The 13,323-nt window shown below is 55.3% G+C and overlaps 1 protein-coding gene across 2 annotated transcripts in view; it reads right to left on the reverse strand.

The window, feature by feature from the left end:
* Positions 1–1,484: 1,484 nt before the first annotated feature.
* The window catches only part of LMO1 (LIM domain only 1), a 41,534-nt gene continuing 29,695 nt past the window's right edge, over positions 1,485–13,323 (reverse strand). For both annotated transcript variants that reach the window (XM_045484402.1, XM_045484401.1), the window contains 3 exons: positions 6,367–6,580; positions 3,339–3,464; positions 1,485–1,869 (listed from right to left, as the gene is read on the reverse strand). In XM_045484402.1, coding sequence (XP_045340358.1) covers positions 1,764–1,869; positions 3,339–3,464; positions 6,367–6,580 — 446 coding nt within the window. In that variant the 3' untranslated portion in view covers positions 1,485–1,763. The remainder of the gene's footprint in view (positions 1,870–3,338; positions 3,465–6,366; positions 6,581–13,323) is intronic.

Raw genomic sequence — 13,323 nt, forward strand, 5'->3', positions numbered from 1 at the left:
CAGTCTGTCACACCAGACACGTCACACAAAAATTCCTACTGCAGCCAGGCTGACTGGCTCTCTGCTCCTCCCCTCTGTCATACAGCTCTGTCACAGAAGGTGGTTGTCCCAAAGTTGAGGACCCCTACCTACCCCAATATCCATGGTCCTAGCCATCCCTTCCCATGGACTGGGCCACTGGCCACAAAACCACAACGTGGAGAGGTAGCCTCTTCCAAGTGCCCAAAGGGCCCAGCCACCACCCCCAACTTCACTCAAAGTGGAGGAGCAGGCCTGGGGCAGGGTGAGGTGAGGTTCCCAGCCCAGGAGGGGGTGAGGCTTGAGGCAGTGGGCAGGCTCCCTCAGCCCCGGGCTCTCGTCTGAGGCCAGGGTGAAAACCGTCCCTGGAGAAGGAAGAGCAAATGACTGCTAGTGGGAGGAGTCTGTCCATACCGCCTTCCCTGTGCCAGCTCTGGATCCAAGGAGTCCCTATTTTTAATACCGCTCAGTGACACGTTCACAGTCCCAGGCTCTGTGCTTGGTGCTGGGGCTGCGGCCAAGAGTGAGACAGCGTCCCTGCTGCCCTGGGCAGGCCTGGTCCAGACGGTGAATGCAAACCGCCTGGGTGTCTGCCTGGCTGGCTGTCCCTGCCTATTTCTGCCTCCACCCCCACTGCTCGTGTGTCCGTGTCTCCTCCCGGCCAGCACACGTATCTGTCTGACTGCGGGTGTTCACTGGATGGCCTGTCTCAGACTCTCCGGAGTTTTCAGAGGTGGCCCTTGTCCGCTGATGGGAGCTGGCCCGTCCCAGGTCTCCCTGCGGCGCTCGTCCTCACTGTGATGTGCTCCATTTCTTTTCCTGGCTTTCTCCCTCCTCCTCAAGGGCAGAGACTGTGTCCGATCCATGATTCATCCGCATGTCTGGTGCTTGCAGCATGGGGCTGAGACAGAGTGGATTAAGGTTTGCTGAATGAATGAATGAAAGCCTCTAGCCTGTGTGGGCTGAATACAGGCAAGCAGGATTGTTCTCGCTCACCCGGAAGAGCAGAAAGGCGGGCCCCAGGTGAGGCCCAAGCTGCAGGGAGGAGACAGCAAACGCTGTCCATCACCCTGAAAGGGAAGAGGCCTTTAAGAATGGTATTCCCATGGTAGGGGGCTCAGGATTTGGGGTCCTGCTGTGGGGGAGGTCAGGGCTGGGTTCCTGGCTGGGGGTCTCAGTGGAAGGATGTAACACAGGAACCCAGGGAAGGGAGGGTCTCATCATGCCTCTCCGTATCTTGGGAGCCAGGGTATATGCTCTGCCAGGGGAGAGCCCACCCCTGGCTGTGGGATACTTGGAGTTGTCCCCTTCCCTCCACCTTCTACCCAGCAACAGCACATGCTGGAGCCCCATGCCCTGCTCCACACCCCTCTCTGGAGGGGTCAAAGGGAGGGCCCTGCTCTGCTCCCAGGCAGAGGGGAGGGACCCTAGGTCTGTGTCAGTCATGTGATCAACGCACAGTAACCTCCCCGGAAACATTCATAAGTTTAATCCACGCCAGTAATAAAATCGCATTACATTTCTCATAAAATAAATGTTCCCATTTATATACAGAAGACAGACTGTACAGGCCCAGCCTGGCCCCAGGAGGGGTCACACACAGACGGGCGGCAGAGGAAGGGCCGTCCCTCCCATCGAGGACGGAGGAGTTCTAATCGGCAGGAGAGTGGCTGGCCGGCCAGGTGGGTGGACAGACGGGCAGACAGGCAGACGGACAGACGGGCCTGGAGGCCAGGCGCCGGGCATTACTGAACCTGGGATTCAAAGGTGCCATTGAGCTGTCCCTCCTCATAGTCCATCTGACACAAGATCATGTTGTTCTTCAGGAAAAATTTGTCTCCCACACAAAATCTGGAAAATCCAAGCAGGAGAAAGAGGCCATGGAGGGGTCCCAGTGGATGGTGGGGGCTCCAGACAGGCCCCAGCCCAGACCAGGAGGTGGACATGTGAGAACTGAGGTCCTGGAGAGTTTGCTCCTTGAATTTTCCAGAAGGGATCCCCAAAAGTCTCATAGCAAACCTGGTCAATCACCCTGGGTCAGCCCAGTCCTTAGCCAGGCCCTGCAGTCTGGGGTGTAGGACAGACAGACAAGTCTGGGCCACAGTCAGGTCTCCATGGAGGGGTGGGGTTGGTGGGAAGGTATAGGAATAGCCTACCCCAGTCCCAGAGAGGGAGAGAGAGAGAGAAGGACAAAGAGACAGAAAAGGACCAAGAAAGGAGAGAGGCAGAAGTAGGGAAGGAGGAAGGGGCAATATGGTTGATTTTTCCATCCCTCTGTTCCCTTCCCCAACTTAAGAGGATGACTCAGTGAAGGGTACTCTTGAACAGAATCTGTAGGTTTCCTGGAGGAGCATCCTTCCAGGAGGAGGTGGCTCTGTCCACCATCTTCCCTCCCACCTAAAGAAGGCCTTGCTTTGCTGCCCCCACCCCCTGGCCCTCCTCAAGTACTGGAGGATTCAGCCCTTCCCCAAAGATGTCCCCCAGGTGGCTAGGCCTTTAGTGGGACCCAGGGTCATAGGCCCAGTCCCAGCAGATTCCAATCCAACCACCAGGTGGCACTGCAACTTCACCGAGGCCTTGGTAACAGAGGGTCTGGCCAAGCCCCCAGCTATCCCCTCAGCGTTCCCTCTGGACCTCATCCTCTGGGAACACTTGTATTAGCTCCTTCCTGACATGGGCTCCAGAGGGTTCTGGCTCCTTAGGTCCCTGGGACCTCTCACAGGGCTGGGACACTGTGTAGGGGCCAAAGACCAGAAAGGAGGCAGACTGGAACCAGAATCACAAGAGTGAGTAGCCGTTCCCATAATGGATTTCACCTTCCGGGTCTGGGAACACTTTCTCACTGAAATGTACATGCATGCACATACATATGGCACATACACAAGGGCACAGGGCATGCATTCAGAACCCTTGTACGTGCACATTCAATACGTGTGCACGTGCATACTCCATCATGCACACACCTGCTCACAGAGCACACACGCATACCTACCTTGTACAGGGACATTTATAAATACATACACATCCATGGCACAGCGTGCACACACAGTACGCTGACGCAAGACCCATTATATTCATACAGATCTATGCCCTACAAATATGCACACATGGTGCTGGAGGACACACACTTGGCTCCAGGGCTCAGGCACACACAAAACACACACATGCACGTGCATGCTCAAGACAGCACGGACGTACCACCAGATGCACAGCAGGACCCACATTTGCATGTACATGTCCACAGCACTCCTGGTCTCTGCCAGCAGGCATCGGCTGGGGTCTGGTGAGAATGTGGGGTCTGCTACCCGTTCAGCACTCACCTCTGGTTGCAGAGCTGGCAGGCGAAGCAGTCGAGGTGATATACGTTGTCCCGGGCCCGCATCACCATCTCGAAGGCTGGGATCAGCTTGCTGCAGGCAGCGCAGTTTCCTGTGGTGCCAAAAAGCCTGCCAAGGGAAAGGTGCAGAGGGTGTAGGGGGCTGGGGGACAGGGGAGCTGCCTCTGCCCACGGCCCCTCTGGTCCCTACTCCTGTGGGCTTAGCAGGTGGGCCTAGGCAAGGGGGAAGGAGCACAGACAGCAGCATCTAGATTCTGCTGATATCAGGCTTTGGAGAAATCGGCACAGCGATCCAGGGAGGGGAGCGTAGGGGCTCCAGGGGTTGGATGACATCGCCCATCCCTGGGCTGGGCTGGCAAAGCCCCCTCCCTGGCTCCCACTGGGGTTCAGCTAGCACCCAGGGCCACTGGAAGAACACTGGGTTGGGCCCTGAGCGAGGACTCCAGATTCACACAAGCAGGAATTCAGAGGCAGTCTGCCTGCCCTCAGGCAAGTCATGAGTCTCCGAGTCTCACTTATTTCAACTGTAAAACAGGGACACTGAAATACATCCTTTGCAGGCTTGTTGTGAGAACTTCTATAAACTCTCGGTCAGGGATCATTTAGTGAACACCTATAATAACAGTGTGTGTTTACTACGTGCCATGCACTGTTCTGAGGGCTTTACAAGATAAACTCATTTATTTTTTTTTTTTAAGAGAGAGAGCGCATGTAAGTGGGCGGAGGGGCAGAGGAAGAGAATCTTAAGCAAGCTTCGCACCCAGCGTGGAGCCCTAGGCGGGTCTCGAACCCCAAGATCATGAACTGAGCTGAAATCAAGAGTAGGATGGACGCTTAATCAACTGAGCCACTGTGGTGCTCCCCAAGATCAACTCGCTTAATCGTGACAACAACCCTGTAGGGTGGTCTTTTTCTGCTACCAACTCACTGGGTGATCTTCCTAAAGCCCTTTTTCCTTTTCCTGGATCTCAGTTTATCCTTCTTCAAAATGGGGATGCTGGGCTAGGTGATCCTGTTCCAAGTCTAAAATAGGACTGATTCCCAAAGAGAGTTCCCAGGACACCTGGAATGATGCCTCTTTCACGCAGGCGCCCCTCCTCTTAGCTGCTGGTTGCAGAGTGCAAGGGGCGGGGTGCACACTTTCTCCCCAGTGCAGGCCAATCTTTGGCCGGGTGTTCCAATTGCCTGAGCCAGCCAGGCTCTTCCTTGCTCCTTTTCTGCACACTGGCTGAGCAAGCCCTGAGTGAGGCAAGGGGGCTGAGAGGCAGGCAGGAGACCCTCTAATCCCTGATTTGTCCAGCTCAAGCTCAGGCGCCTGCGGATGAGCTTGGCTCCGTTATTCATCAGCCTGAGCTGCCTGGTGGCTCAGATTAAGGCAGACAAAGGCTGGGCCACAACATCTGCTTGCCAAGGCGGGGGCTTCACTGCCCCCAGTCCAACGAGCAGTGGCTGCAGAGGTGGCAGGCTCTGGACAGCCATTATCTGGGGCTGAGCAGCCCCAGGAAGTCTGCCCCCACCCCAGCCCACTGACCTGCCTGGCCCGAAAGTCATTCCTTGGCCTCTGTCAGAGCCCAGAAAAAAACACTTTCAGGCTCCAGTAGCTGGCAGAGCACAGAATGCTTCTGGGTGCTTTGGCTCTGTTGACAAACCCATCCTTCACTGCGGTCCCCTCTCTCTAGGTCCTCTGTACTCATCAGTTGGTGTGACACCTCTCCTCAACCTGGGAGGTTCAGCCCCCCAAAGGATGCCTGAAACCTTCAGACTTGGAGGCCCCTTCCAGGTCATCAAGGGAGAAGTCCCCAGAAAGAACTTTTCTTAACTCCTCCTTCTGGCCTCAGCCCTTTCCTCTAGCCCAGTGAGGAGCACTGGGTCACTGATCTTGGATTACTGCTATACCTTAAAAACTAATGAAGGCAGGGGCCCCTGGGTGGCTCAGTCGGTTGAGCATCCGACTTTGGCTCAGGTCATGATCTTGCAGCTTGTGAGTTGGAGCCCTGCGTCAGGCTCTGTGCTGACAGCTCAGAGCCTGGAGCCTGCTTTGGATTCTGTGTCTCTCTCACTCTCTACCCCTCTCCCGCTCATGCTCTTTTTCTGTCTCAAAACTAAATAAACATTTTAAAAAATTAAAAAAAAAACAAAACAAAAAACTTCTGAAGGCAGAAGAAAGAGAAGGTGCAGGCAGGTAAACCTTAGGCTCTTCCCCAAAGTAGGAGAGACTCTGTTGATAACCCTGCCCCACCCCCCCGCCCCGCCCATACAGCCCAGACGTGAACAGAGGGAGCCCCACAAAGCCCTTGCCCTGACCCACTAATTAATGCAATGGGCCTTCCTTCCTCACAAGGCCCAGCCACTACCCAGCAGCCTGTGTAGGAGCCAAATGTAGATGCTGGGTCTCAGCCAAGGCCCCCACTTTGTGGCCTCGTTCCAACCTTGCTGATGTCATAAATGGCCTGAGGGAGGGTTAATTGGGGGAGACAGCCCCAGGGAATAGGATCCAGGTTGTGGGGGAGGGTGGGTTAGAACTCCAAGGAATGTGAGCTGAAGCTTTAGTCTTCATACTATTCTAGGAGGGGCAAACCAAGGCTTGGAGAAAGTTAAAAGCCAGAAGGTTCATAGTTCAAACCAAGGACTCAGGGGACTTAGAGCTTCCCTACTTGCTCCAGGAAGCCCTCTGAGGTGTCCCTTCCCAGATTCCAGGGACAGGGTGGGTCAGAAGCACCTGGCAAAGACAGGGGCCAAACCAGACTGGTGCCCTAGGGAAACTTATCTCCAGTGCCCAATGGTTGCAAAGGCTTGCCCACGACCTGTGATGGGCATGGAGGCCAGGGAGTTAATGTGTGGCTCTGTCTTCAGGGCTCCGTGAGCATCCAGCGGAGCAGGGCTGGGCCAGGACTGTCTGGGACGAGTGCACACAGACAGGGCATAGGTCAGAAGGTAGGGGCAGAGCCCTGCTGGGTCCTGGGGGATGGGAACTTTCTGAGCAGAGCAGCCAGGGCTGGCAGGAGGCCCACCTCAGATAGTCGCGTCGGCACAGGATGAGGTTGGCCTTGGTGTAGAGGGTGGAGCCCACCTCGCCCAGGCGGCAGTCACAGCAGGCACACTTGAGACAGTCCTCGTGCCAGTACTTGTCCAGTGCCTTCAGCAGGTAGCGGTCCTTGATCTTGCGGTTGCAGCCCGCACAGCCCTTCTGCTTCCCTTTGGGCTGGACGGAGAGCATCGGCACGCCTGTGGATGGACAGATGACAGACAGATGGACATAGGAAGGACCCTGTGGCTCCAGGCCCCGGGAGCCATCCCTCTGGGAATAGGGGCCCACTGCTTCTCCTGGGGGTTCCCAGGCATCCTCACTTTCTCCCCAGCCGCCTCCTCCCCTGGCCCCGGGTCCTGTCCTTCCAGCTGTACGGCTCAGTCTGTTCCCTGCCCTGAGAAGATCCCTCCAGAAGCTGCAGCGGCAGCTGGGAGCCCCGCATCTGCTGTGCTGCAGGGCACACACATAGCCCCAAGGCCCAGCCCCCCTGAGCTGTGTCTCCCGTCCATCCTGCCACTGCATCCTGTGTGGTCTGCTCCATAGGAGGCCTGAAACCCTCCTCACGCAGCCACCATCTGACTGGCTCTTTCAGTGGCCCGAAGAACTGAATCTCATAATGGGCTTGGGTCCGCTAGAACAGATCTCTCACAGATCTTTTTGCGACCTCAAGACTTCCTCACATTGTGCCTTTGACCATTTTAACCTAAAATGTCAGGTGACAGCCTCTTGGTTTATTCATGTAGACCTGTGGCAGTATCAGGAACAAAGTGGGGTGCCCCATGACACTCCCAGTGGGGTGCAGGAGCTCTGGGTCACCCAGCAGATGCCTGCGGCTGGGCCTGGCCTAGTTGGGGCTCTCCTTACGAAAACTTCTGGCTAGATTCAAACTTTTTACCTGCCCTGGCTTGAGGGAGGGGAGGTTCAGAGTCTCTCAATCCTTCCTCCTCCCACCAGGATAAGAATCTCTGAGCCAAGGTAGGGAGGGTGACAGGCCAGGGGGAGGCGGGGGGGGTGGTGGTTGGAGGGAAGCTCCCAGGGCCCATGGGTGCTTCTCAACATACAAGAAAAAACACAAGGGCAGGAATTTCAGCACGGAGCTTCCTGGAAGGAGAGGCAGACCTCCCAGTAGGCAAGTGTATGCACTCATGCACATCACACGTACACAGGCATAGCATGCAGGCATGTGCACAGAGGCACAGCCTCCTACCCTCTGGCCTTGGGGCCACAAGGAGTGACCACAGGGAGAAAAAGTTGAGGAGGAGGTGGGGACCGATGTTGTCCTGAGTCTGGACATGTGTGTAGAGCCCTGAGGCTTGAATGTGGTGAAGATTATGCTCGGAGGGACGTGCAGGGAGTCTCAGAGCCAGGCCCAGGCTGGGGGCAGGTGGGAATGCCTGTAAGAGTTGCCTGAGAGCCCCTCATGAAGGCAGTGGGGGTGGGGGGTGCCTTCCCTGACATGAGCTCAGGTGGAGGAGTCCACTCTGGAGGGGAACAGCCCACCCCTTCCTGCCTCCTTGGCTCCCCACCAAGCCTCTGGAGTCTACCCCTCTCCTGGCCCCATCCTCTCCAAGCGACCCCAGCACTCTCCAGGGCTCTGGGCTCAGCTCCCACCTCCTGGCATCCCTCCTACCCCACCCCCGGCCCACTGCCCCCTTTCTCTTCCCCCTTCCTGGCACGTGACCCTTCCTCCGACTTCAGAGGAGGACCAGCCTCCAAAGGGCCCCAGTCTCAAAACCCACAGATGTCAGGTCAGAAGGGCCCTCAGAATTCTTCCAGGCAAATGTTCTGAGAAATGATGGAGAAACCAAGGCACAGAAGGTCTGAAGGTAAAATCTAGTGTAAGCCACTAATCAATCTGGCCCTGGGGGGTCCTCCCTGCCTCCTGTGTCTCTCTTGGGGAGGGGACCCGCCAGAAGCAGCAGGACAGGTGAGGGCAGGGGAAAGGCAGCTCAGGCTGCCTTCCTCCTTCCTCCTTCCTGCAGTCCCCGCAGGGCCTGGCTGTTAGCTGGGAAGCTTGCTGACTAATTTCCTTAATGCAGCTCTAAAGGTTAATTGGTCTGAGAGAGTGATGAGGCCCAGGATGACTACGTCCTCAGGCCTGCCTGTGTCTCCTCTGGCCGGGTCCAGCCTGGTCACAGAGCTCTGAGGAGGCCGTGGAAGCCAGCTGGGGAGCAGGCATCCCCGAGAGCTAAGGGGGCTCTGAAGTGTTTTTCCCAAGGTCTGGCCTACAGGGAGGAATGGGCAAATGGGGGAGGGGTCAGGAGAGCTGGAGGTGAGGAGGTGTGTGGGTCCCAGGGTGGGGCTATTGTCCCCGGAGCCTGTGGAAGAAGCAGCCAGCCAGCACAGCTGTGTACACGCACACCAACTTGGAAATCTCAGGCCAGGCCCCTAGGATAGCTCCACTAAGGCTGGCTTGCCCCTTGCTCACCTGGACTGGCAGCAGGCCCGAGCCCCCCAGGGCTCTACGCTTGTGCTCTCAGTAGCAGGGGGTGTGTGAGTAACTGGAAAAGCCACACTCAGGGGATCCACCTGATCCACTAGGTTATACCCCCAAATAAGGAAGGACTCCAGCACTAAAAGTGTCTGTCCTGCTCTATCCTCCCTCTGGCATGGCTTCTGGACAGGCTGGCCTTCCAAGCTCAGGCCCCAGCATGCCTAGCAGGCCCCAGAGCCTGCAGGGCTGTGAGCTGCAGCGCGAGCTGGCAGTTCCATCACCGGTGGGACCCTGAACCTACAGGACGCAGGGAGGCCATGAGGCGTGAAGTCACAAGCTGCCCCCAGGTCCCTTGTCCCCTGCCTGTGGTTGGGCTGGGCCTGGCACTCAGCAGTGCTCTGCGAGGCCTGGGAACTCTGCCCTAGGGTACTGAACTCTGCTTCCTGGGCTCTGGAGAACTCTTAAGAAGTCATACAGATTTGGGGTGCCTGGATGGCTCAGTTGGTTAATCATCTGCCTTCAGCTCAGGTCATGATCTCACGGTTAGCGAGTCTGAGCTCTGTGTTGGGCTCTCTGCTGTCCGCACAGGGCCTGCTTCAGATCCTCTGTCCCCCACTTTCTCTGCCTCTCCTCTTGCCCACACGCGCGCGTGCGCGCGCGCGCACACACACACACTCTCTCTCTCTCTCTCAAAAATAAAAATAAAAAAAAACAAAAAAAAATTAGAACAAAAAAAGAAACCATACGGCTTCTGCCAGTTTCTGACACCCACTGAGACACAGAACTGCAGGGCCAGCCTGCCTAAGGAGGTCCCAGGGCACAGGGACCTTGAGTCTTCTCTGCCTAGGAAGGCTGAAGTCCTGGGAGAAGTCTGACTCACCCCTTCCTTCTTTAGGGAGCATCCATACTGTTTGCTCTCACTGAGTTAGTTCAGGAGACTTGAAAACACTCCTGGAAAGGCAAGGAGGTTTAAAGGGGGCATCTCTGGTCTCCTGCTCCCTAAATGAAGTGAAATGCTCCCCAGAGAGTCGGGGCTCTCCTTCCCTGCCCTGCCTCCCCAGCCCCCACCCAGCCTGCCAGTCAGCCCCGCAGACACCTCTTCCCTCCCTCCCCTGCCTGGCTCTGGGAGCTGAGCCTCGGGCCATGCACTTTCCATTAAGGAGATAGCATCCCTTTGCTGAAGTCCATTTGGGATCCATTTTAGTGTTATCTAAAAATCAAATCTACATGGTAATCCTTTTAATGTACTCCTGACTTTAGGAAAAAAACAGCTTTGCGCTCCTTCAGGAAAGGTTTTAAAGCATTACCCAGTAATTACTACTCACCCATGAAAACACTGATATTTTACAATGGATGATGTTGAGCCTGCCCGCACGTGCGGGCACAAGCTCAGGCATACACGGGGACCCAGCCAAAGAAACCAGTTCACATAGCCTATTTGCTCCTCCTCAATCTCAGGGTGTTGGGGGATGACATCTGAGGGGAGATCGGCCAAACCCCTACCCCGCCTCTACACCAGGCAGGCTGATAGTGGAAGGAGGCAGCCTCCCAGTCTGACTCATCCGGCTGCCAGACACTTACCCTTAGCTCTTTAATCTGAGGACAAGCCAGACAGTCCCAGTGACCAGGAGGGACTGCCAGAGGTCATTTGGCTCTTTCCACACCCACCCGCCAGCCAGGAGAGAAGCCCTCCTCTTCACAGGGACCCCCCCAAGTGGTCTGCCAGGTCAGACCCAAGTCCTCGGCAATCCCCGCCCACCCACCCCAGGCCACGCTGCCCCTCACCTTCGGCACGCGGACCTCTCCAAACTGCCAAGCCCGCTGCTCCCAGTCCCACTGATGCCTCCAGCGTGGACAGCAGGCTGAGCTCCTCCAAAGCCAGTCCTCTGTCCTGGAATGCCCACCCCATCCAGCCCTGGGTCACTCTGAGCTATGTCTTGGGCCCCTGGACCCACCACTGGCAGCTCCACCTGGCATGTGAGGCTCCCTCCCACATCCAGCACATCCTGCTTAGCCCTCTGGATCTGCTCCCTGCGGAATCCTGGAATAGCATCCCTCTCCATCCTGCAAATGGACCTTGTTTGCTTCTGTCCCAGGACCTTCCCTCCATCGCTGCTCCCAGAAGAAAGGCCTGGTCCTGCCCATCCCACCCTTGACCAAAACTCAGAGTCAGCACTGGGGCTGAGGCTCAGGGCACTGAGCTTGAACTCTGAGAGCCTACTTTCCAGCCTGAGAACTGTTCCAAGTAGCTGGAGGTTCTGGAGCAAATCCCTCATCTTTCTGACTTGCTGTTGTGAAATGGGAGCCATTTCACCGACATCCACACAGATGACGGTGAGGACAGAACAGGTCATACATATGAAGCCACAGGAGAGTCTGGCATCCAGCGGGGGACAAACCTGAACTGGACAGTATTATTAACATGCATCTCAGGATGCCCTCCCCCTGTTCTGACACTTGTTTCCTTTCTCCTTTAACTTTTTATCTTGATGTAATTTCAAACCTTCAGAGAAGTTGCAAAATAGAAAGAATTCCTGTATACCTTTTGTGTAGATTCCCTAAATATGGGCATTTTATCATGTTTGTTTTATCCTTCCCTACAGACCTCCCTATAATATCTATGATAGTCTTTCCGACTCATTTGAGAGTTGGCTTCGGACATGAAGCCTTATAATCCTCAATACTTTGATGTGTGTTTCCTAAAAGCAAGGACATTCTCATACAATACGATTAACAAAACCAGGAAATGATCATTGATGTATCGCTTCTATTACCAACAGACCTCATTCAGATTTTACCCGTTTCCCCAATAATATATTTTACGGCAAAATAAATTCTGGAGCATGCATTGTATTTACTTGTCCAGTTTAGTCCACTTAAATCTGAAAGACTTCCTAAGCCTTTCTTTGTGTTTCAAGATGCTAGCATTTTTGAAGAACACAGGCCAGTTATTTTATAGAGCATCCTTCAATTTGGGTTTGTCTGATGCCTTTGTGTGACTTTAATTCCTCTGTGCCTCAGTTTTCTTTCTTGTAAAATGAACATGAAAATAGTACCTATTCCATAGAGTTTCCAGGAGGAATAAGGGAGTTGGAGCCCGGGTGGCTCGGTCAGTTGAGGAATAAGGGAGAAAATCTATGTGAAGCTGAGGACTAATTGGACCCGGCAGTCAAAAGTTAGCTCTGATCAGTGTCACCCTATTTGGCACACGGGAAGGGGTGACCTTACTCACAGCTCCATCTCAGGTCCCTCAGATAGCGAAGATCACTCACTTTGAGGCAAATAAACGGATTTGAATGTGCCACCATGGTTAAGATCACACAGGCGCTGGCTAGAGTCCAGCGATACCCAAAGGACAGTCCAGTGGTCACTGCAGAGGTGTGCAGAAGGAAGCAGCCCCGTCTGTCCAACAGGCGACTTCGGTGACCCGTCAAGTTGGAGGGGACTGCTGTGGCAGCTCAGGGTGGGCTCCTCTGGGGCCATGGGTGTGGCCTCAGCATTGCTCATAACCTCTGCATGTGTCTCAGTAGTGCTTCTGAATCTGTGTCCACACAGCACACCACAGCGACCCAGTGCAGTTCCGGGGCTTCTCTTCCTCACCACGGGCCCCCCTTCTCCTCCTCTGGGAAGGAAGCTGGGCTTTCCTGGGGCCAAGGGCAACTTGCAGGGAGGTAACGCCTGACGCTGCTGGCAGCGCTCGGCTTCTAAGTGCTTGGCTCACAACCGCCTTATGAGATGGATACCATTATTATTCCCACTTTAACAGCGGGAAAACCGAGGCCCGAGAAAGGTTCCAGCTTGCCCCTGTTAGTATGGGACACACCTGGGATTTGAATCCTGGCAGTCTGTCTTCTGGGCCCAAGTACTGGATTCATCTGCCCTGCTGCCAGGCCATGCACTGCTAAGCTCTGAGGAGCTGGCAGACCCAGGAGGGAGGCGTTACAGAGAGGGTGCACAGATGCAGGACACGGCTACCAACGTGCACAACGGCACACGAGTACTTGTGCCTGACACATAATCACATACGTGTACACCGGGGCTGCGAGAGGCGGAACTGGGTCTACTGACTCTCTCCACAAGTTTTATTCCAGAAGCCGGCAGTGTTAGCATACAGCAGCTACTCGGGAAGTTTTACGAAAACACACATCACACATCTGAGCACACGCATGATGGGTGTGCACATGGAAATATACACATCCATGCACAGTCACGTGCGCATTTACTGCCTTTTAAAAAACATTTCCAAAAAATGGTTCATAGCTCAAAATCAAGCTCTGACATGAGCAAAACCCGTGAGTAAGAGGCCTGGTGCTCTGTTCTCAGCTCCATCTTCCCAAGGAAATGGAAGAGTGAGAGCCCCCTGGGTTTCGCCCACAGGGACCCACGGGAGTGGTGGTGAACATCCAGAAAGTCAGTCCCACACTTCTTACACCCACTCCAGCTGCTGGGGGGAGGGGTCTGCAGTCTCTGGGGATCTGGGTCTCTGCCCCCTGCAAGGTGCTTGTG

This window comes from Leopardus geoffroyi, chromosome D1 (assembly GCF_018350155.1).
Source record: "Leopardus geoffroyi isolate Oge1 chromosome D1, O.geoffroyi_Oge1_pat1.0, whole genome shotgun sequence".
Taxonomy (NCBI): Eukaryota; Metazoa; Chordata; class Mammalia; order Carnivora; family Felidae; genus Leopardus; species Leopardus geoffroyi.